The sequence below is a fragment of the Rhipicephalus sanguineus genome, chromosome 4, assembly GCF_013339695.2.
Source record: "Rhipicephalus sanguineus isolate Rsan-2018 chromosome 4, BIME_Rsan_1.4, whole genome shotgun sequence".
NCBI classification, from domain to species: domain Eukaryota; kingdom Metazoa; phylum Arthropoda; class Arachnida; order Ixodida; family Ixodidae; genus Rhipicephalus; species Rhipicephalus sanguineus.
In genome coordinates, this window is record NC_051179.1 from 12,999,478 (window position 1) to 13,023,212 (window position 23,735).

Below are 23,735 nucleotides of genomic sequence, written 5' to 3' on the forward strand. Positions count from 1 at the left end.
TTTTTACTAGCGATTGAGTATTGTCTCACTATCGCTCTCGTGCCCACATGCTCGGAACAGAGCACCTGACTGCACGCCCATGTTGACGGACGTCTGCACCTGTCCAACATAAAGATTTCGCTCAAGCTCTCTGCCGGGCAATCGTCGGACAGTGCGAATTATTTGTAATTGCATCACTTTGCCAATACATGGTAACACTTGACGACATCGCCGCCTATATAGCCAACGTTAGCCGATAGTAGCTTTTATTCAGCCATGAAATGTAAACATTAGCCGACCTTAGCTATGACTAAGCCAGCACTACAGACTACATTTGCACTTATTTAGCCGTCATTTCTTGTTAAGTTGGCATGATGAATAGAAGACGTTTGCTACTCCTTCTCGTTTAGCAAACGAAGCATGAAATGCAAAAAGAGGCACAGGATGTCCCGCATAGTAGAACAGCAGATGTGCAAATACAATACATTCCATCAGAGCATGAGTCAGGGTGATTTGAGCACGTGTTCAGGCAATAAAACTAAGTTCACATGCCACATGTACAAAGTCAAATAATTTTATGGCTTATACTTAGGGCTCCGTGTTTTCGGAGTTTACTTTTCTTGAAATTCGGAGGGTGTTTTTCGAAGTTTTTTATTTCGGCGGAAGTTCGGCGTTTATAGGAGCTTATTTTTCGTAAATCCCCAATTCTCCGAAATTCGGAGTTTAATTTTGCATTATTGTCAATATTCCAATATCTTAGATGAAATGATATCTGAACACGAAAACATCAGAACTCACGAAGCGTATTTTAGTTGTCTAGAAGGTGTGAACGCACAAACCGATCCGAATGTCCCGCCGACGGAAAGAGTGATTTTTCATCCACTTTAATTCCTTTCAGTTTAAGTGAGAATCGTTTCAATACAGTCAAGAAACCCCATATAATGTCCTCAATGCTTTCCTTGTCTGTCTGTCGGTTTCATTAGTTGTGTATCTTAAAGCTTGTTGTAATAGGCGGAAGCATACTTTACGAGGTTCATATATTCGATGTCGCCTGGACCTGCCACGGTGTTCTAGTGGTTACGGTGCTCGAGTGCTGACCGGAAGGTCGCGGGATCGAAACCCGGCCGCGGCGGCCGCATTTTCGACAGAGGCGCGCGATGCTTGAGGCCCGTGTACTTATCTTTAGTTGCACGTTAAAGAACCCCAGGTGGCCGAAATTTCCGGAGCTCTCCTCTACGGTGACCCTCATAATCACAACGTGGTTTTAGGACGTTAAACCCCAACAATTATTATTGATGTCGTCTGGCACGCTCCATTGCCGCCAGGGGACCGTACATATCAAGATGTCTCGCGCTCCCGAAAGGCCTCTTACTCCGTGCGCGACAAGTGTTAAATGCACGATGGGTGCAGTCTACAAGATACGGTTGAGGTGAGGTAAACTCTACATCGGCCACACCGACCAATGTGTCAATGGCCGCTTGACATGCCCTTTCGATAAAGAACGGAACGCGGTCATGTTGGCCGTTAAAGTCGCAGTTTATCGGATAAAGCCGAATTGTCAAAAATTTTACCGGTGAGTATTTATCGGATTTATCCAAAAACACGGAGCCCTACCTATAATACACCTCAAAACGCTAAAGACAAATAATTACGCATAACGTGAAACACACGATCGTAACATTACACGATTTTCGACACATCATGTTTGTACCACTCATTTGGCTTTTAGGGTAATCTGACGTTTAGGCAATCGTTAGCTGATTTCACTAGCCGACATTAATCTGTGCTAACGATGCTGGCAGGATGAGAGTGAACGTGGTATAGGCCAGAATACCCGTCACCTTTAGCCGCTCTTTCATGACCGCGGTTGGGGGAGGGTATATATGCTCTCATACACAATATCGTATGCACATGTTCTGGCAACTCCTTTCATTTTACACCGACTGTATGATGTGGTTACCTGTAGCTGTAAGTCTGCTGTCCCAAATCAATTCTTTTGGAGGACCTCCGTTGTCATTTCCTTGCCAATTCAACATTGCACGATCCCCGGGATCGACGTACTCGCTGTTAACGTTACGGACGCAGGGAGCACGTACAATTTTCCATGGAAAGTAGCCCTACGATGTTTGCGCGTTAAAACGAAATTTGGCTATTTAGGTAATTGCCGAAGGTCCGCGACGTGGTTAATGACGATTGCCTTGCGTAGCAACGTCGTATAACAGAGCTCGTAACAAACTTATAATACTTAGTTGTTCAGGGGTCATTACAGCCTGTGGCGCAGTTGTCCTAACTGCTGGTGCTCTCCTAGATCTCCGTGGCTGCCCGATGGCGTCGGTCCCACATCCGAAATGGGGGCGGGATAGCCAAGTGTGACAGAGTGTCAATGCATGCTCTGTAGGCCATGGCAAAAAGATATCTCGGGAGGGGCCACCCCATGGTTACGCCCCTGCCTGGAACAATAGGGTATACACGACACGGTGCCAGCGTGCTACGCGTCTACTTATCTCGCTGCGTGTCGTGCAGGTGATCATCGCCAGTGGCCTGGTGAACTACGAGCGGCTGTCGTACAACGAGTACAAGTACCCGTGGAGTGCCGACGCGGTGGGAATCTGCGTGGCCGCCTCGTCGGTGCTCTGCATACCCGCCTTCGCCCTGTGGAACCTCATCCGGACGCCCGGAACCATGGCACAGGTGCGTCGCCATCGCACGCCGTCTTGGACGGATAGTATCGTTGCAAACCGTAGCTTGTCACGAACAAACGGAAATCGTAGTTAATTCGACAACAGCTAGGTAGCGTTCCAACAGATCTGCTTTCGTCTCTCGTCTACGATCAATTAATCGAAAAATTGCTGTGCTCTATACAAGCAGCACACAGTTGCATTGGTGTGCTGCTGGTCGAGCACAGCGCTTCGCTTTCATTTCTCGCTCTCTCTGTTTCTCGATGAAAAGGGGAAGAAATGCAGCAAATTGTCGTGCACTTAATTTCCCTTTCTCGTGTCACAGCGGCTTCGGCGGTTAACGACGCCCTGGCGTGACCAGGAATGCGACTTCAAGAAGGACGCCGGTGCCTTGACTCCCAGTCCACCTCCGGTCAGCGTCTAAGGTGCACAGTGGCTGCGTCGAAAGCAGCAAAATGGCGACCTCTCCCGGTCACCGCTGCTTCCTCTGGAAAAGCGTGCCAAGCCTAGTGCGGGTGTCATGGCGGCTCCCGCGGTTGCTTTTGTGCATACAATACCTAGCATATACTCAAACATGTCCAGCGAGCTACGGTGACGTCGGTTCGTATGCGGTATACAGCGTTATCTATACGTGCCTGCATTACGCCGTTTAACTCGAAAGAAACATTGCATTTGTGTTCACTGTTCTATGACAGGCGGACAAAGCTGAGAGATAACAGTGGGAGATATAAGGATGTTGTTTATGTCCAACCATGTTTGCTTACGGGTCGCAGGGCAGCACGCAGTTGACGCAGAAAAGCTGGGCCAAGCTCCTTGAAACTGGTTTTCTTGTTTTCGTGACCGATCGAATTAGAGTCCAGCATCACGAGTAGAAGTGTCAAAAATAATCGCCACAGTCCGTGTTACTGTTGAAATGTTATCCATATTAGGGACATGTATATTCAAGATTACGGAGACTTAATTATTGCATTGCAAGAAATGAATGAAACCGCAGTGTGCTCCAAATCACAAAAAAAAAAAAAGATATCAATGTATATTGCTCATGATTTCTCGCTGTGCCTGACCGAGTGTAGTACCATATTTGTCTCTATAGTAATATGAGTGTGAGTATGGGTGCGCAAGTACCGTGCTTTCTAGTTCACGATGCCCTCGTTGTGTCAGTAAGGGCTACCAGCTAGCAAACAGACACACATACACACTTGGGTGACACCAGACGCGCTCATTTAACAGCGCAACTGTTCTGGGGCTGTGCATTCTTGGCCTGACGACAGATGAGTGTCCGTCATGTCACGCTCCGGTTCCCAGACACACTCACAGATCGCTTAAATGCCTTGGTCGCGGATGGAGCGGTATTTCTAGCTGGAATTGGCCGGAGAGGCGGAAACCAATGCGAGGCCGCGCTACGGGCGAGGAAGAGAGGCGACCGGCTATGGGTAAAAGAACGGGGGTTTATGTGCGCCGCGTCTTTTCCGAAGAGGGGCAAGACCTCTCGTACGGCCGAGGAAGAAGCCGCTCGTCGCGAGCGGCAGCGGAGTTGGCACTAGAGCGCTTCGCTGTTTCGACAGCTTTCACTGCGTGAAACTGGCTTTACTTTCTTTTTTTTTTTTTTACGGTGTCACACTTCGCGACATCGGACATTGTAGTCCGTTTCTAATGTCCGCGTGCGTGCATACCGGCGATGTTTGGGAAATATACAGCGAAGAATAATCTTGCTGCGCAGTGTATGTGACCTATAATATATATATGTGTACATGTAGTGAAGGCTGTCTTGCTGGTGCGTTTACGGGTAACACCGTTAACCGCGTGCAAACTCGAATGCATACCTGCTACCTGTGGCGTCGACGACGCGCCATTTCTTGACGTCATTAAGTGTAATTGAATGAGTGTGAATGAGTGTGCTCGTTAATACTTGGAATCGTAGTTGTGTGCATGGAAGCTGTTGTCCTCGGAGATCGCGTTAAAAGCACTCGGTTCCCTTGATGACAGAGCGAACGCAGGCATGCAAAAGCGCGCTTTATAAGTGCAATATGTTGAGTACAAATATCTTTTTGTCACGGGTAAACGGTGCATGTACTGCGGTGCTGCACAGGAATTGCGTATTTAATAACGAAGACGAATGTCTTGTGCTGGACTCAGCAGGTGGATCAGTGACACTGATGTCCTGCTGCTGTCCGTGAGGTCGTAGGTTCGTTACCAGGAGTTCTTTGGGGTCCGAGGACAAAAAAACGCTCGTGTATTTATCTTTGTGTACAAATATACTCGCCGTCTGCCGTAGCCCGTATGGTACGTCTGTACATTTGGGCCTTCATTTCGTGGCTTTCTCCACCATTAAGATATCTATGCACGGAATAAATTATTATAAGCTTTAGAGAAACTATTTAACAGCCCAGTATGACGCGTATGTTTGCCTTTAATGTCAGAGGGCTGTCGCATTAGGCTTTTCTTTTTCTTAGACTACGACAGTCTATAAAAAAGCGCGTTACTGGTCGCACTGAACTCACAGTCTTGCTTCGAGTTCGCGAAAGCTAAGAACTGACGAATGGGCTATATACGATTCAACAGTGCGATACCTTCCACCGATGACAGTTTACGCATTAAGGGAGTTTGGATAATTTTCGGTCAGATCCTGTTATCCCATGAATTGACTAGAAAAGTAGTAAAGAGGTGGTGTCAATGGCCAGCATACCTTTCACCACAGCATCTATAAGCTGCGTAGACGGCGCTCTGCTAGCTATGCTGCGTGAAAGGAACATGGTTGGTCATGATCATCATGACCAACGACATTCCTTTCACGCATGTAAACGGTGAAATCATGACCACCGATTTCGCTTGCCCACGCTTTTCTGTCGCGGAAGTATATCCCGAGTTTTTCCTTGTCAGTGGCCTGCAAGTGCGTATCTTGTTACCAATACAACCAGGACTTATTGACAGCGGAGCTGTTTAAGCTTGCCGCAATTCCGGTCGTCCGCCGCGCAAAACTCGGCGGGCATGCTCCACACAAAGTGGATATATGCGCCAAGCAGCTCCTAGCAGAGCATAGCCGTGCACAGTACAGCAAGGGGGTGGGAAGCGAGCGTGAGGAGGAGGGAAAGGTGGAGGGGAGAGGGTGAGGCGTAAGGGCAAGTGAGAGTGAGCGGGATTGACGTTATGGCGAGGAGGAGGGAAAGCAAGGGGTGAGAGGGTAAACCATAGCACGGCCATGTACAGTACAAGGGGGTGGGAAATAGAAGTTAGGGTGGGGAGGAGAGAGAGATAAAGAAAGAGAGAAGAACTCAGTCTGCGTTCGCCAGGTGGCGGCGCTTGCTCGCTGTTTACTCACATTTCACATTCCTAATTTCATCTTCCGCACAAGGCCACCATTCGCGTGTTTATTCGGATTAGGGAGTATGTCGCAGATGTAGACAGATATTTCAGGTAGTATGCGTGAAGCTGTATTTTCATATAGAGTGCCATGTTTCTAGAGAACTAACATAATAAGTATTTCAGCATTCATCTTTTTCACCCTTTTCTAGTCAGCATGTCGGATTCAATAGTGTGAAAGTGAAATTACGATGTCATTTACGTTTTCTTCCTCCTTTTTCTGAACTTTGTCTCGTGTCGGTTATGCGGGTGTCATATATTCTGTATGTGTGTACGTTATGCGAATGTAAAGTGAAAACTGCCTGCATGCGTACGTAAATGTCTGTTTTGTTTCGTGATGTGTGATATTCCAGGTAGTAATGGAGGTTATTAAAGGAAACATGTGCTACAGATATGTCCCTTTACCGATATTCAACGTCTTTGCGGTATAGCTATTTGAATATTGTTGCTCGGTGCAAACTTCGGGGATATAGATTATCGTGCATCTATTGCGAGCGGTTTCCCTGTGGTAGGATAAATGTGTGCATCGGTGTACTTCGGCAATATGCTTACTCCATTGCTTGTTTTCAAACACGAAACGCAAGGAATAAAAAAAAAGAGAGAGGAGCAAGCTTCTTCAGAAGCAGGTTGCGATTATTGTGTGTCCTTTTACGTGAAACTTGCATTGAGTACGAAATCATACCTGTTGGTGACGTACGGCGTAGGAGAGCAGACACAATGGGCGGATATACGTGCTTGCGCAATTACTGCCGTTTAAGAACGCCGATCCATCACGCGCAGTTGCAGCAGAACATGTCAGGCGCACTCGTGCCCTTTCAGTGCGCACGATGACATAAATGTGCAACTTAGAATGCACATATGACACCTTTCGCAAGTTATTCCTATTATGTATTTTTTATTTTTTCAGAAAGACCCACACACGAGGTTGTACGTGTCCCATCTTCTGTCGTCTTGTGTTCCCACGTTATACGTCTAATAACGAACCGCAGTGGTGAAGTCGTCAATGCCCGCACCGTAGTTCGAAGGTGCTTTCGGTAATTATAGATTTTTTTAACGATACAAATTTATAAAATAAAAATGCTGTCGTCTTTGCGAACGTACTCTACGCCGAGGCGGAAAAACATTGCCGCACCTAAAGTTACACTCAAATGAGTAATTAACAGAGCATCGTTAATTAACCTTTTATTATTAGTTTGAGGGCAGTCGTTAATATGGAAAAAGATGTAGGACGTGACAGTGTTTCAGCCGTTGTCTCAGCCTTTCCGTTTGCACGCGCCTCCGTCACCGCAGCCGTTTTCTCGATTTCCATTCGGAGGGCTACGCGACCTCTGCACGCCTTCGCCTGCGATCTGGTACGCTCTCGGGCCAGTGGTCATCTCCGCTGTGTGGACACCCAACTGCAGGCATCTTCCGTGTGTGTTTATGTGGTCAACCTCGCAACCGGTTCCGCAGCCGCTTGTATCCCATTCAGAGGTTGGGGCGCTGGTGGTTGCGTTTTCGTTGCGTTTATAGCCCAAATGGCATTATCCGCTACCCGTGAATTCTGCGTGCCGCGGTGTGCGGGGAATGAAACTATTAATAGCTGAAGACTTTAGTATAATGACTGGCACTAAAGTTCCGATAAACAACGAGGCGGCGATCTTTTGGCAACATATCCGCTTTTACCCATACCACTCAGAGCCAACGGAAAAGCCAGGGGATGGCACGCCGGGCATGTGCCTCCCCCTGCCCTCCGAAATTTTTTTCTGCCATTGCTTACAGAACACGAAATGACACTTGATCACACTTGCCAGCCCGGCCCCCAGCTTCAGATCAAGGACGTGCCCTCCCCCCACCTCCCGCTTTCCGAAAGAAATTTCTGCCTACGCCCCTGCTCACAACCACTCACGGAATATACGGAATATATATACCATGAAGGAGATATACCCATTTCGCTGGTTCCTGTGACTCAGGGCTAATTTGTGACTTAGCTTCAAGCTCATAGCAAAATAAGAACGCCAGATTTTTTTGGTTGTCATTATGCGCTTGTTTACTACAAACTAACCTAGCTCAGGCGGAAGGGACCCACATCCTATGAACCTGAACAAACGTCGGGACAAAGTTATAACTTGGTTGTCTCGATCTATATTGAGGAGCAACAGACCGATTTATTTCCTGAGAATTTTATTCTTACCTCTTCATCAGTCATCAATTATCTCTTGGTCACTGAGGGCATCAAGCGTACCACCACTGGCTTGCACAAAGCTCAGCGTGCTTGTCTCGAACGCTGGAGCGGCGCATTCCGGACTGCATAAACGGCGTCTACCGAGAACGCGGCATTTTAGGTATACACAAATTTACGAATGCGCTGCCACCAGTGATGCATGATTTTATGTGGGGTATATCAAAGCAGGTGTAGTCCGTAAACGTCGTCCTTGTGGTCCGGAACGCGCTGCTCGAGCGTTCTAGACAAGCGTGTTGATCTCTTCACTGTACTTTATGACTGCGCTTCCATCGTAGCCCACTATTGCCTTCTTTTTCCTGCTCTCCTGGCTTCCTGTCGGACGCTGGGCGCTTCGCATCGGAAACAATGTTGTCTCTCATTACCTTTGCGGTGCGGACGGCCCCCCAGTTTTGTTAGCCCTTATCGGCGCTCATCAGACAAAAGAGAAGCCTTATCGCGTTTCGCGGGAGTCTTTTACGCAGGAAAGGAACTCTTTGAGTGTGCTGCCTATCCACCTCTCGCGTCTCCTTCCTTCTTTTTTTGCTATTCTTCAAGCGCCCCTCTCTCGCCGTCGTCTCCGTGACGTATCCCAGTCTCGCTTTCTGTCCCTCGTCTACTCGCCAATGCGTCGCTCACCGTTTCACAGCAGGGTGGCACAGGCCGTTGCGATGCTGCTGGCACCGTAAGCACTGCGAACAGCCGCTGCAAGAGAGTTGACAGCAGCGCATGCGCGGTCTACGGGCTTGGAGCTATACTATCTTGCCCTTGTCGGATACCTGCCCGGACGTCACCAGTGAGTGAGTACACGCGTTACGAACCGGCCGTCATATGTGACGCTTTCCAAATCTGCCTAACGAAAACCGGAAGCGAATGGTAGGACTGGTTGAGGCTCCATTGAGTTGAAACGGCACATTGAGCGAGGCAGTAACGACAAAACGACAGGGACTGGTTCCTGGACGACGTTTTTCTTTACTTTTTTTTTGTTCTTGTGCTTTGCGTCATATTCCTCGCAACAAAGAGGAACCGAAGGTTATGTTCCGTGTGTTCAGCAGAAAACCTACACTGTAGCTTTCGTCAGATGGCAGCAACAGAAGTGACTGGTGATCAGCTTAAATTTGGCAGGAAATCGAGAACCATTGCTTTCTTGTTTTTCGCGAGCCTAAATTTAGCACGTACTCTGCGCACATCGCCATAAGCTCAATTGACTACAAGTTCTGGTCTTTGGGCTTATCGGGAAAAGTTTGAGGAGTTGCAGTGGCTCGGACGAAGACAATAAGAAGACGGTCCAGGTCTGGTTAGCACCGTGTTCAGGGCCAACCAGACATTTTTTTCGGGGGGGGGGGGTGTTCAACCATACTTTATGTATGTTCGTGCGTGGGTATGTATGTGTGCGTGTATATATACGCAAGCAAAACTGAAAGGTTTCGGGAAGGGGGGAGGGGGTTTGAACACCCCCTCCACCCACGCCTTGGCTACGGCCCTGGCCGTGTTGAAGCGCGAATCCAATTGATACTGCGAAGCTATTTACCGGAAACGTGAAGGAGAAAGTTCGACCAACGCTCACGCTAGGGGACCATTTAGGCAATAATAAAATGTATCTCAATGGCGTTTATATATGGCAGGATTCTGTGTACTTTGAGATAATTCGTCGAATGAAATTCGAGTATGTAGTGCTAGTAGTGCCGTAAAGGCTGGTACATACGTTACAAACCATGACAGTACATCACGGAATGTTAAAACACAATGAGAATTATCAGAAATGAATGAGTTCGTTACGGCTGACGTTTATGTCGCGAAAAGTTACTGTGCAGGGCTTCAACATCGTTGCGTGTGCCCACCACACTTGTACACTTTTGTATCACTATTCTGAAAAGCATGGGCAATAGCGGTAATTATTAGAACACTCGATGTCAACGTCGGCACAAGCCACGTCGATGCACCTACCGCAGACCTTTTGACAGAGCAGTTTTCGATCCGATCCTCTGATGTTGCTACAGATCATACATATTGGGCACACGACACAAGTGCAGTGACGTTAAATTGCGAAATGGTGCTAACTTGAGCCAGCAGGCGCATGTCCTAATTTAGTGGAGCAAGGATGCACCAGAAAGCAACAATGCAACATTGGATGAGACTGGGAGAACAGCATGCTGTTCGTTCTGCCTCACTACGATGTTACTTTACTTAGGACATGCGCCTGCTGGGCTAAGGTAGCATCCTTTTGCAATTTAACGTTTTAATCGCGCTGTTACTTTATTTAACCTCGACAACAAACTGTCACGAGAAGTGCGCACAGTGACGCGATTAATGTTGCATATATTCTGCCGAGAGCTCTAGGACGTTTTTATACCTGATAAAATCATAGTTTACCTATTTGTAAACAGTTAATTCTTTAGTTTATTGCATTGGTTGTAGAGCACAACTCCCAATTACGAAATTGAGTACTGAGGCTAATAATAATAATAATAATAATAATAATAATAATAATAATAATAATAATAATAATAATAATAATAATAATAATAATAATAATAATAATAATAATAATAATAATAATTGTTTGGGTTTAACGTCCCAAAACCACGATATGATTATGAGGGACGCCGTAGTGGAGTGCTCGGGAAATTTCGACCACCTGGGGTGCTTTAACGTGCACCTAGATCTAAGTTCACGGGCCTCAAGTATTTTCGCCTCCATCGAAAATGCGGCCGCCGCGGCCAATGGTGAGGCTAGAATACTGAAACTGACTCGAGCTTCAGACATTTGTTACTGACATTTTCCACGCACTATATCGATGTTGTGGCTCTGTCGGACAATGATGTCGTGTGTGGCAGCGCATTCAGGTGTCTCAAAGCTCAGGTCTCAGGGTTTCTACGGCGTGGACATATGCCTTGACCACCGCTGCATCTGCTCTAAAATGCAATAAAAAATGAGTTAGTTGATCTTAGGCAAAAATTAGGCAATGATTTATTGGGTACACACGGGTTAGCGCATCACTTCTCGGCAGCGCCGGCGGGGCCACCCGCCTATAGAGCTTTTAAATGTAAAACTTAAATCCAGAGTGGATATAATTTCCTTCAATCAGAAAGTGCACGCCATCACTAATATTTGGCCCATATCAATGAGAAACTTTATAAAGAAGGGCCCTCGCACCTAGCTTTAAAGGTTATGGAAATGGTCGCACGCTGTTAGATCGAGGTCTGGACTCATCGTCAGGGTTTTGCTAATTTATCATTGTAATAGGCGTCAAAATATGCGATTGACGTAAGTTATCACCTGATGACCCTTCCTTCAACAATAGACTCAACCAGACCTTGGAAACTACAATGCTCCATTTTAGTAGAAATAAGATTGTTGATTCAATAATGAATATGTCTTGCAACTTCTTATGCGCGCTTATACGAATATGCGTGTACCGCACCTTTAACTTCACACGCATCGTTTGTAAGCTCGTTAGTGATGTTATCGCGTTGGTGTATTTGTGTGTATTCATGCTACTACAAAAGTGTGTTTTTGAATTCTGCATCTTGTTACGAACTTGTGTTTAATGGTCCGGGTGAATTGCCCGCCTGTGGGATTGTTAACCTGTGAAATTCACACCGTGTCTGTGTTAAGCCGCTTCCATACTGAACTATTTATGTGCGCTTAATCTTTAACTTATTTATAAACGTTAATTTATTTTCGCTTACTATGCGAGTAATCGCCTGTGTCTTCTAGAGATAGCACATTTTCTTTAATTCATGTAATAAAACACTTGTTAGGATCGCGCAGTTTCTGAAGTCTACCTGTGGGGATGCTGCATTGCGAGAATTTCCTTCCTCTAGCTGCAGTACTTTGAAAATTATAGATGTGTTTAAAGAAAAAAGACAGAAAACGGCGTAGCATTGCCTTCAATTGGAGAGAACGTCTTTTCAACTTGATGCGTTTTCATTTGCCGCTGTATTGCAGATGTGTTTTGCGCACTTGCACATTTGTAGTATACCTGTGAAATTTTTGTGACACACCGTTATCTATGTATGTGTCCGTTATCGTGTACGGCACCACACATCCTGGTTGCATCAGAGTTGCAAATGCAGCTTCACGCCTACGAAGCCAACCAGAACATTTCTGTTAATTAACACGGGCTTACGAGCAGAGCTAAGAAGAGGAGGCTTTAAGATTAGCGGTGAACGACAAGACATTCGGTAATGACTATAGTTAAGGCATCCATTCCAGATTTTTATTAATGGTGCGTCGATGGTAATTGTACAAGTGGCAAATTCTTGGTCGCTATCCACTGATTCATGCAGTCTCTCGTAATAACTCCCACAGAGACAAAACGGCCACTTTGGTGTTATGAAATATGGAGGAATGCCGAGATGCTTGGGATTGGCATCTGTTTCAAAAGTCAATAAGCACAAAGTATCATCTGGTCAACAGCATTCCGACTGTCATAGTGTGTCTTCGTTTACCACAACCGTGCGTCATATGCAAATCATTTATAATTATGCAACACGTTCTTTATTAAACCACGTGAACTTGAGCTGTATAACTTGTGCAGTAATACCAAAAGTGAATCGTGCACTACCTAGCCGTTGAAGTATGGGGAAAACTACGAGGTTCCCGTGAGTCAGCTTTACTGACCTTTTTTCTTCGCCTACCTTCTGTATTAAGTGCGAGTTAACAGAAAACCAAAGTCTTGTTTCAAGCGAAGGATTAATCCTTGTGATGACCTTGTTCTAAGAACGCTTTATTTGTTCGGAAATGACAATGTCTTAAGTGAAATCACGTTCCAAACGAACCCATATCTGTGGAATTTGCATACAGAACAGCGCACATTAGCAAACTCGCATAGACAGTGGCAACAGATAGGTAACATTGCAAGAAACTCTATGCGTGTATAACCCAGAAGAGGGCACGGCCGTTAGTTATAGTCTGGGCCGTGGTGACACGCGATATGTCGTAAATGACGTCAAAAAGTCGCTTATAAATATTAGCGATGTGAATAAATGCGTAGCGTCTCGTGCTTTCGTGATCGTCACATGGGCTCACGAGTCAGCAACCGGATCTACAGCGCGTGGATTCCCTCTTACCAATACAGAGCTTACAACGGTCACTTGCATGTCCCCGAACGAATGTTCGCTCCTTACCCGAACGTTGACTTTTCTTGTTGTGAAGTGTCGTCGTCTGTCTTGCCATTTCGCTCAAATGTGAGGAAAATGTGTTGGAGCGTGTGTCTGTACTCGTGTACATACGCGACAGTTTTGTAATTTTCAGCTGCCGTACTTGTTGGTCGAACGTGCAGCTGATACGTTGTTTGTGATTCTGTCCTCTGTGTTAGATGTCTTGGCTACTTCCCTCTTTTGTTCCAAACTTTAGCTGCGCCTGGTAATTCACATGTTATTGTTCCATGCTGGAGCGACTGAATGTTGTGGCGCAACTGTCAGTGACCAATAAAGTCACAGCGGTAACCTTGAGACGTGTATTTCTTAGCAGTGCATGCGTGCGTGCGTGCGTGCGTGCGTGCGTGTGTGTGTGTTTGTGTGTGTGCGCGCGTTATAGAACACAATACTCGACATTAATAAACTTATGCATTCGTGATAACTTGAGAAACGATTTCCGGTAAGCTGCCTATTTTAAACCTTGCCAAACCGTTCTCAAAATTACCGTTGGTGTAATTGCACGTGGGATAGATCTCAGTGGGCGTTTCATGTGCATTTATTTAATAATTTAGCTACTATCCGCGCAAAAGTGTACAGCGCACTCCGTTTTCATTATTTCCTTATAGCAATCTCTTCAGGCAGCCGTGCACAACAGTACTATTTGCACACAGAGATTTAGCTTCCACCGGTAGTCGTGGCACACACGTTTGTACCGCTTCTTGTGACAATTACGCTACGAAGAATGTTTTTAGCTGTATTGTCTATCGAGGAGTCGGGATCAAGTGAATTCGTTCGTACAGCTTTCAATCCCAAGCTTCCTGATGGTCAAGGTAAAAAAAAAAAACATTATTTTACCTCATTAATTAGCTCACTCCTTCCTTCACCGTGTGAAGAAGCGAATATTGACACGATAGCGTTGAAGAGCTCACTATAATTTTTCTCAACCGGACTCACTCGGACTCAGACTCACCAAAATATAATTCACTCGAACTCACTCAGACTCAGACTCATGGCTCGATCTGAGTCTGAGTGAGTCTGAGTGAGTCGACTCATGAGTCCGCTAGCCTTTTTCTACCATAATGTCAATGCTTTTTAACGCCAATATCTCGCATAATCGGTGCGCTACTTAGCACCTTTTGATCTCGTACCTTCAAATACGAGTTATCTGACTTTGTAGTTCAATAAGGACCGTTTTATTGAAAGAGATGACTCACACGAGATATTTTTATCAGAAACTTCCCATGAAGGAGTTTGCGGGGGGAGGTCAAGGCACCTCCTCCCCCTCTCCCTCGTCATCTCACGCCTCTGATCAATAAATATTGAGCTGACGTATGAAAGGTAGCGCGTTGACGTATGCGGGACTACACGTGAGTATAAATGTGAGCCGACATAAGGCTGATAGTAATGCTGAAGTTGAGTAGACAGGACCATAGGTCGGCAAAAAATGTGGAGCTCACTCAGGCTCACTCATGCAAATATATTTTGCCCTTAGGGCTCACTCGGACTCAGACTCACCAAAATTTTCCTCAACCGGACTCACTCGGACTCAGACCCACCAAAATTTTTCCTAACCGAACTCACTCGGACTCAGACTCACAAAAACTTTACTCGCCCGGACTCACTCAGACTCAGACTCACGTCTCGATATGAGTCTGAGTGAGTCTGAGTGAGTCGACTCATGAGTGAGTTTGCCGACCTATGGCGTCAGAACGTGTGAATTGCGCAGCGAGTGCGTGGTCTAAACCTGCCCACCCATCACAAAATGCGCAGGTGCGTGTGGCACCTCACGCACGCGTAAGGGGTATACAAAAGGAAGAATTATGGCGCAGTGGGCACTTCGCAACTGTACTTGCTAGCGGCTCTAGGATAGTTTAAAGGGACCCAGAGCTGCCCAGAACATGAAATGAGATGACTCCACTGGTGGAAAGGTTGTCCGCCACGTTGACTCAAACCAACCCTGTTGTTTTGTTTTTTTTTGTTTCTTTTTCGTGAGAGATGGATTTATATTTTTATTAATTGAAAGTCGCGAAAAATTATCTGTGGCGCTTCTGGCAGTAAAAACATGAACGATCCGATGAATCCGGCCACGTGACCGTTGATTGCAGTACGCGATCGACGATTTTTTTTTTTGTTCGTATTGAAATATTGTTGGTTGTTTTATATCAAAAGGTATTACTCCATAAAATAGTGCATATAGGCCTTCGTTAGTAGTATGCATTAAAGTGGCGCTGCCTTGGCGTGACGTAATGATCCCAGGCTCGTCAGCGCGTCTTGAGCAACTTTTCAGCGTGCTCATGCAACCGTGAACGTAGTTTCCAGGTCGCTAAGATTTTGGAGCGACATAGTTTTGCTGCTTACACTTCGTCTCAGAAATGACGCGCGCTTCTACTCGGCGTGGCCGCGCATATGCGTAGTGACGTTTTCGATGACTTGGCTTGGCTCCTGCATCGAGAGAATAACGACGCCGGGACAAGCCACCCATGACGCAGGTTCTGTCAACCTTGGACGCACGCGCACACAACGTGGTGCAAATACAGGGAAGGTGTATAATGCCACGTCATCTCATTGTAACAGCTTGTTATTTTCACTCCTGCGAAAGCAGAACAACAATCGCTTTCACAAATCGCGAGAAGGGCTGGCGGCATCGCTATCAATTCTCAGTGTTGCTTGAGGAAAGGTACGTCCGTGTTTAGAGCCTTTCAGGTCGAAAAATACTACTTGTAAAATAACTACGTGATTTTGGGATTAACTACTGCAGTTACAAACACTGCTAAAGGTGAGCTTTCTGTCGCGTCGTAAAAAAAAAATGGGTCGAGAAAAATCAGTTGTTGGTCCCTTTAAAACCGCCAATGTTAGCGCACAAACGTTCCTTTCCTTGCGGGACGGTTGAAGGCGAGGCGCACGGGGCCCGATTACGCTATCGGGTTCTACTCTTGAAGGCGCAGCTCAAGCGTCCTCCACGTTTTTATCTTTATAAATTATAACAATACGCGTGAGTTGACAACTACAAACCTTACACAAAGGCCGTCGTCAGCGCAGTACAGCTGCCTGATACCACACGACAATGCCTGGAGTCAGGCACGTAGCCAAGAGGGGGGGGGGGGGGGGGGGCCTCCCCGAAATTCGTCCAGCCTCCTATATTCCCGGGCAACCTTATTTTTTCTTTTTGCCATAGAAAGACTTTCTTTCGAACAATTAGGCCTTGCCCCCCCCCCCCCCCCCGAAAAAAATCCTGGGTACGTGCCTGCCTGGAGTATATTCTGCAAACATTTTAAGGTATTATTATTATTATTATTATTATTATTATTATTATTATTATTATTATTATTATTATTATTATTATTATTATTATTATTAGGCTCAGTATTATGCGGCCGGTCGAACTGTCTTTTATTTTTCTCGCGGCGATGTGGCAAGCGTGCACTCGGCGCTGCTTCCGTTCCCGCCTGTATTCACAGACGCAGAAGACAGCGTATCTGTTCCCAGCTCTTTGCTTGCACAGCACTTAGCGCTCAAAATGTTATCTTGCCTTCTGTGCCGTAAGCATGCTTGTTCGCACTCATTAGTCCTAGTTGGCTCAAGTTTGATAACGACATTGTCAACATTGGCAGCCACTAATCCTCGAGATACTTCACGGAATGCGATAGTGCAATATCTCCAAAAGTAGGTGACACGGAAATTTCTATTGTATACATATTTGTATGTCAGAATCCATTGCATGCATCATCTTAGCTTTGTATTTTTCTGAGTTAGTGGCTGAAACAATAATTTTTATTCATGATGGTACGAATACAGTATCAATCGTGCTCACGGTTTCATATAACGGCAAACATTCTTAAAGCACGCATTCAAAAGTTAAGCGCTAGAGGGATAAAACGAAAAATTTCCCACATTCATTTAGAATGTTATAAAACTAATCTTGTAAAAGCAACGTGGGTCTGCAATACTACCATAACTAACGTTGCGCTAAACTTGGAACTTCAACTGTGCAATGCTGCACGCCACATTAAAATTTGCATTTAGCTGTGTTGTACTGAAAATTTCTCGTACAACATAATCACATGCAGATAGAAATGTCGTAACAACCGCGCTGCGACCACCAACGACACATAACAGTTTTCTACGAAAATGCTTTGCGTTAACTGCAGTTTACATCAAGCTTTACATAAACATAAAAGCACTCAGTTTTTTTTTTTCTACAGAATGGTAGTGTAGTAAACTCCGTTTATTTTAGCGACACATGCTGGCTCTAAAGAACGGCGAAAAAAAATTTTTCGCGTTTATAAACGCTGCTTCTGGTTTCGTTTTTGTCGACCGCAGCGCAGGCTTTCCGAAGCGGCAGAACGGCGAAACTTGGAGGTCACGTGGCCATCGGCCAGCTGCGTCTGCCGTGCGTCGGCCGGTGATGGTGGTGGTTGCTGTGGCACCGGAAAGGTAGAAAAAATTGCTCCCGTCTCGGCTGGCCGGTTGCGCCCGCCGCTGCTCCCGGCTACAAGATGACCGAGGCCGACTACACGCCCGTACCAACATTCGAAAGCGGTGACGATCGAAAGAATGGAGCGCACTCGAAAACGTGAGTGTTCTGCCGCGCTTTGTATTCACCGATTTCGTGCTGTCATCGAAAACTTCGGCGACGCTCGTTGTAAACACCGGGTAGTGGGCTTCGTTTTGCCATGCTTGGGCGAGTGCACTTTTTCCTCGTTTCAGTGAAGGAGAGGAAGAATACAATGAGTCACAATTGGCCGCTCTGATGCCGTTAGTACCTTGCGTCGTTTTGTAATGTTGAGCTCGATATTACTCATACAGGTATACGGAACTGGTATGGGCAAGTTTGACACGATGCGCGGATGCGGTTCTTGCGACTCGTCACAGTCGCATGGTAGCGTGAACGTGCAGACGCCCTTTTTCTCAATAGGGGGAAGTCGGCGTCACGGTTTTTTTGCATTGCGTGCTCCGGCCCTACCGCACTGCTGTGTTTCTGTTGGCGGTAGCAAAAGCTTCGATAAACACGCTCAAGTGGACAGCGCCGGGTTTTGTGGGTATGTGACCCACGAGGTTTCCGATAGCGGCTTGGACTCGTGGTCTGACGCATTGTTGCCGAGCTCAAGGCACGTGGTTTTGTTCCTCTGTGACGCGAGTATTTCGGCGCCGAATGACGTAGCCTCCGTGTTTAGGGAACGCCCCCGCGAATGTTTGTAATGCGAAACTTGGTTTCATGCTCCGCTTTCTCTGCTCTTGGCAGATATTTGCTAAAAGCAGTTAATATCCTCACCAAATAGGTGTTCGAAATAAGACTACCTGTTCCTGCTCTTCGCTGCTTGACTCACCGCACGCTTAAACAGGCTTGTGAAACAAAATTCGCCCCCCTGTATCAGAGTTAAACCCACGTTTCTACCGCACCTGTGCGTTCCGCTTGCCGTATGTGTGTACCGCTATCTCGATAGAAGGCGTAAGCGTAGCAGTGCAAGCGTAAACTCGCACGTCATCCTTTTTTCTCCGTCTACGGACACCCGAATAGACAAGTTTTTCGAGTACGCAAGTCGCGAGTGACCGTTCATGGGTCCGAAAGTCGCCCTTGACGTTATGCATGCTGTGGTGTTCTCACCAGTGAAGTGTACACCTTTTCCGTACCTTCAGTTGGGAACAATGATGCTGCTAGGATGAATGACACGCATCTTTGGAAAAGTTTCCTCGACACCTGTCTCAGCATGAAAAGTTATGTTTTCTCTGCTTGGAAATATTTTGCAGGCAAGGTACCTGTGTTCATATCGCAGGAAGGGCTATAGGAAGGAAGGGAATTTTCGAGGGCTCGTTTCTTTGTTTGACACAACCTTAATGAAAACCAGCACATAATGAAGCCAAGGAAGGTATAGGGGACGTTAATTGCGCTGTCTGTACAACTACTGTTTGTACAAATTTTACAACTTGCCGCTGGCAGGGACCGAACCTGCGATCCGAATGTCGAAGGTTCGGTCCCTGCCGGCGGCAAGTTGTCTTTTCGTCCACTTTACTCTCTTCACATCTACATCACAATTATTCCAATACACTTGAAACAGTACAATTAACGTTCCCTATAGGTTCCTTGGCCTCATCATCTGGTGGTTTTCATAAAGGAAGCGCTATATATGGCTAGTCCTTGGCTGAAGGTCTGCTGTCGAAATTGTCACTTTGACAATGTTTGCAAGTTGTCTGCTGTCAAATTGTGACAGCAGACGAGCAGGTTAATGCTGGCATGCTCGCTTTTGTACCTGGTGTAAAATACAGTGAAAGAAAAAAAAAATGGAGGGAAGAGAGAAGTGTTTTACACTTTTGGAGCCGCGTACAACTTACAGATGTCAGTTTTGAACGGTGTACACTGCCACAACAATTCTGAAATCATCTCGAAATACGTAGTAGTCTTCGGCAATTTCAAATGCCTGTTAACGCTGCGAATCCTGGCTAACAGACATATACCACTCGTTCTAAAATGTGCATCGGGTTTTGTGTTGTGGAATGTCTTTTCGTGGTGTAAAACAAAACATTGTCGATGAGATAAAATCGTACATAGACCACTCCGGTGGCCTTGCAAAGGGCACGTTATATCGTGAACTGCTTCCATAAAACTGCGTAGAGCTATTCCGAAGGCAAAGCTTGATTCTTTTGTGGCCTGCGAGTAGGGCTGCAGCTGCGCTTCGAATAGCAAGGAAGCGGTCATCGCATTATTGTCTGGACCTCCTTTTTCCTCGTGCATTGTTCTTGCCGTCATCTCTGGCGATGTGCGTGGCGCCTCAATCAGCCTAATTATCCACGGCGACGTTTTACTCCGACTCCCTTAGATTCTCCAGATAAGGCTCGCGCCAGCCACGGCTCGCTCGTTTCTTTTGGTAGCACTCGCACTTGTGCGCGTAGCACCAGAGCGGGTATACGGCGCTCTTACGCCAAACGAATGCAAGTCCCGTGATAGCGCTCGAAGTTGTATGACACCGCCAGCTCACCTTGCACGTTTCAGATAACGGCAAGAGGTTCGAGGTTAACTGGCGTGTCTCGAATGCGTTCTCGTCTTCTTGGTCTAAACGCCGGCGGAGTATGGCACGCTCAATGTTGCCGAAGGTATAGAAGTGATCGTGACAGTCTCTGGTACCGTGTCCTGTAAAATGTGCTGTGCATTTTTGAAAACGCTTGTACCTGAGCGCAAAAATTGATAATATTGGTATTAGCGCGTACACAGCGCAGTAAAAGCTGTTGCTTAAGAATGGACTTGAGAGTTGCCTCCTGCGTCTCCTTATTTCTTAAGCTTGTGTTCTCTTGTCGCCTACAGTCTTTGCACGTTCTTCGTCCCTCCAAAATACCGCACGTAATCAGCAGGGGCGTAGCCAGGGGGGAGGGGGGGGGGGGGTTGGGGCGGTTCAAACCCCTCCAGAAATTTTTCGGTTTTGCTTGCGTATATATGCACGTGCACATACAAACGCACGCACGAACATACATAAAGTATGGTTGAACCCCCCCCCCCCCCCCGGAAAAAATTCCCTGAATCAGTACAAGTTGCAAACATCCTGCAGTTCGTCGTGCTTTACGAAAGGCACCGCCTCCGTCAAAAGCTTTTCGTGACTTCGGCCCGACGACTCGTGCGGTCTCGCGTGCAACAGATTTGACGCTCTGGACAGTCCGTGCAATGCTTTATCGGATGTACTCACGGTGCTGTGCAAAATACTAGACCTACATGCACTGTGGTGCTTGCGTATGTTCCCAGCTTTACCGTGACCTATAGAGTGGGCGAAGGCCCTCGCAAGCATCGGGGGGCAAGAGGATGCTCACCAAAAGCCCCGATTACAGTTTGAGTGCCGCTTCAGCTTGTCGAAACAGGGCTTTACTTTAGATTCAGAGTAAGATGCTTGTTCGTGGAACACGGATCGAGCTGCAACAGCTCATACTTTGTCTGCCTTGTCGATTTACTTTTTCTTTTCTTTTTTTTTTTTCTGCAACACTTCGGTGCAGTGCATTCTGCACGATCAAAACATTTCGAGCGACAAGTGGAACCTCACGCGTGGGGCAAAATTTATCGGAATGCGGAGTCACGGTGGAATTGACCGAAGTGCGACAACCTCTACACATACTTTTATTATTCTAATGCAGACTTGTTCTTTCAAGGATTCACGGTATCGGAGAAACGATACGCTGAAGTGTACAGGCACTCGAATATGTCTTGGGAACGTCTGTACTTACACAGTGCCCCATCGATAAATAGTTCAAGCTGACCGATACGTCGACGCGTTTTCTAGATGCTTTGCTCGTGAATTAATATTGAAATGATTTGAAAATTTTAATTACACAAAAATCTTCAAGCGATACGAGGTGAAAACAAAAAGCACTATGTAAGTTGTAGCGGTCACATTGATCCTATAGCAATCACATTGCTATCCCGGATAAATATCCAGGATGAAAAAAAAAAAAAATCTGTAAGCATGCTCGTAGCATGCAGTGGTACGTGAAGCCAAATTATGTCAGGGCACGCTCTAGTCTGTCGCCTTTTGCACACTTCTACTCTTCGTCGACTGAGTGTAAATGCGTATGTCAGCGCCTACACCCGTTCAGATTTACTATACGCCACTTTAGTGTAATGTGGAATCATTGGTAGCAAGTATACTATAAACGGGGCAAGGACGCGACGTTGATACTACCACGGTCAACCAGCGCAACAACTACGACAGGACGCGAGCGCTTGTTCTCGCGTACTACTTGTCCGTACCACCGACGTGTTATTCAAAAAAAGAAGCCGACCCGCCGTGATAGGTAGGGTGTCCCGCTGCTTAGATCCAGGGCGCGGGTTCGATTCGCGGCCACGCGACGGCCGCATTTCGATTGGTGCGAAATGCCAAGAAGCCCTTGTGCTTAGGTTTAGGTGCACGTTAAGGAGCCCTGTGGTGTAAATTAATGCGGAGTCCCCCGCTACGGCAGGCCTCATAATCATATCGTGCTAATCATATCCAGCAATTAGAAAAGAAGCCGATCAACACTCCCCCTTCCAGCACTCGCATGACATCGCCAATGGATATTAGATTTCACTGCCTACATGACTGGCTTTTTTTTATTTTTTTCATTTAAGTATACGTACAGTTTGCTAGATATACGTTCTAGCGCGCTCCTGCCCTGTCAGGTCGGGATCTGGCAGTAGGGTAGCCAGAAATATTTTCCGGGGGGGGGGGGGGGTTCAACCGTGCTTTATGTGTGTCATAGTTTCTTACTATAATACCTAGAGGGGAATCTGGCGCTAGTGTCTATGCGGGCTCCTTCAGCGGCGCTTGTGCCACCACGGGAATGATTGGAAGTATACAGGCTTCGGATCTGCCTCGGATGGCTTTCGTTCGCTCGTTTGCAGAGTGTAAAACAAAGTGATATGAAGTTATTTCCAATTAAAATTGGCTTCATTATTCTGTACGTAAAACTTATTGCAAAAAGTTTGCGTGACCGTAAGATGGAAGTGAAACCTGGGCAAATTCAACCACCAGTGTATGCATTGCTCTGCAATTATGTTCCAGATTTGGCATCACTATGTAATGAAATATTTTTTTGCAACACTTGAAACAAACACGCTTGTTTTTCCCTCGAAAGTACGCATTATCTATATATGGAAATAACGGTATTGTATCCGAGTGAGAAACACTTAACGTATCGTCTGCTGCGATGCCAGGTGCGTCTGTCCAAGTGGCCTGCCACCAACGCATCTCTCGTTTTGTTGTGAAGTCGGCTCAGAGTAGCGTGACGGTGGCATCTAGTTAGCTTCGCCGTCGTTTTGCAGCCGATTTGAACGAGTTTGGCAAGACGAGCTTATCAAACAAACGTGAACTCGATACAATTTGCTGCACTGGCATGGGACGCTACATCTATGCGCAACGGTGAGTGCACGACGCTTTGCTAAAACTGTCACACAACCTGTAAAGATGCAACGTCGCAGTAAACCAAGAGATCTAGCGGTATTTAGCCTCTTTGAACAACAAGGGCACGGCTTGAGTGCTTTGCGAAGCACCCCGCTACCCACGTCTCGCGAAGAACGAAACTGAAACTGTAGAAAAATATCCGTAGGCAGTTCGCTAGATAACGCTATGCAATCCGAAGCCTGTACTTCCCATCATTCCCATGGTGGTTGAACGATCGCAGCGCCAGTTTCCTATCTAGGTTATTGTATGAAACTCTATGAAGTGTGTGTTCGTGCGTGTGTTTGTGTGCGTGTACGCATATGCATATAAAATTGAAAAACAGTTTGTGTGTGGGGGGGGGGGGGGGACGCAACTTGAACCCCCACCCCCGGGCACATGTGCCTGATAAGCGGCGGATTAGCTGCTGCTTAATCGCAGGATGTGTTACTGAAAACTGTTTCCTCCGCTCGCGGTGTGTTTT

General features: G+C 46.5%; 2 protein-coding genes across 2 annotated transcripts in view; both read left to right on the forward strand.

Moving 5' to 3' along the window:
* The window catches only part of LOC119389420 (sodium-dependent dopamine transporter), a 125,067-nt gene extending 119,519 nt beyond the window's left edge, over positions 1 to 5,548 (forward strand). Inside the window, exons 12-13 of the mRNA XM_037656661.2 lie at positions 2,503 to 2,670; positions 2,983 to 5,548. Of these exons, the coding sequence (XP_037512589.1) occupies positions 2,503 to 2,670; positions 2,983 to 3,081 (267 nt within the window). The 3' untranslated portion in view covers positions 3,082 to 5,548. The remainder of the gene's footprint in view (positions 1 to 2,502; positions 2,671 to 2,982) is intronic.
* A 3,450-nt stretch (positions 5,549 to 8,998) lies between these two features.
* The window catches only part of LOC119389419 (scoloptoxin SSD14), an 84,845-nt gene continuing 70,108 nt past the window's right edge, over positions 8,999 to 23,735 (forward strand). Inside the window, exons 1-2 of the mRNA XM_037656660.2 lie at positions 8,999 to 9,017; positions 17,741 to 17,934. Coding sequence (XP_037512588.1) covers positions 17,858 to 17,934 — 77 coding nt within the window. The 5' untranslated portion in view covers positions 8,999 to 9,017; positions 17,741 to 17,857. The remainder of the gene's footprint in view (positions 9,018 to 17,740; positions 17,935 to 23,735) is intronic.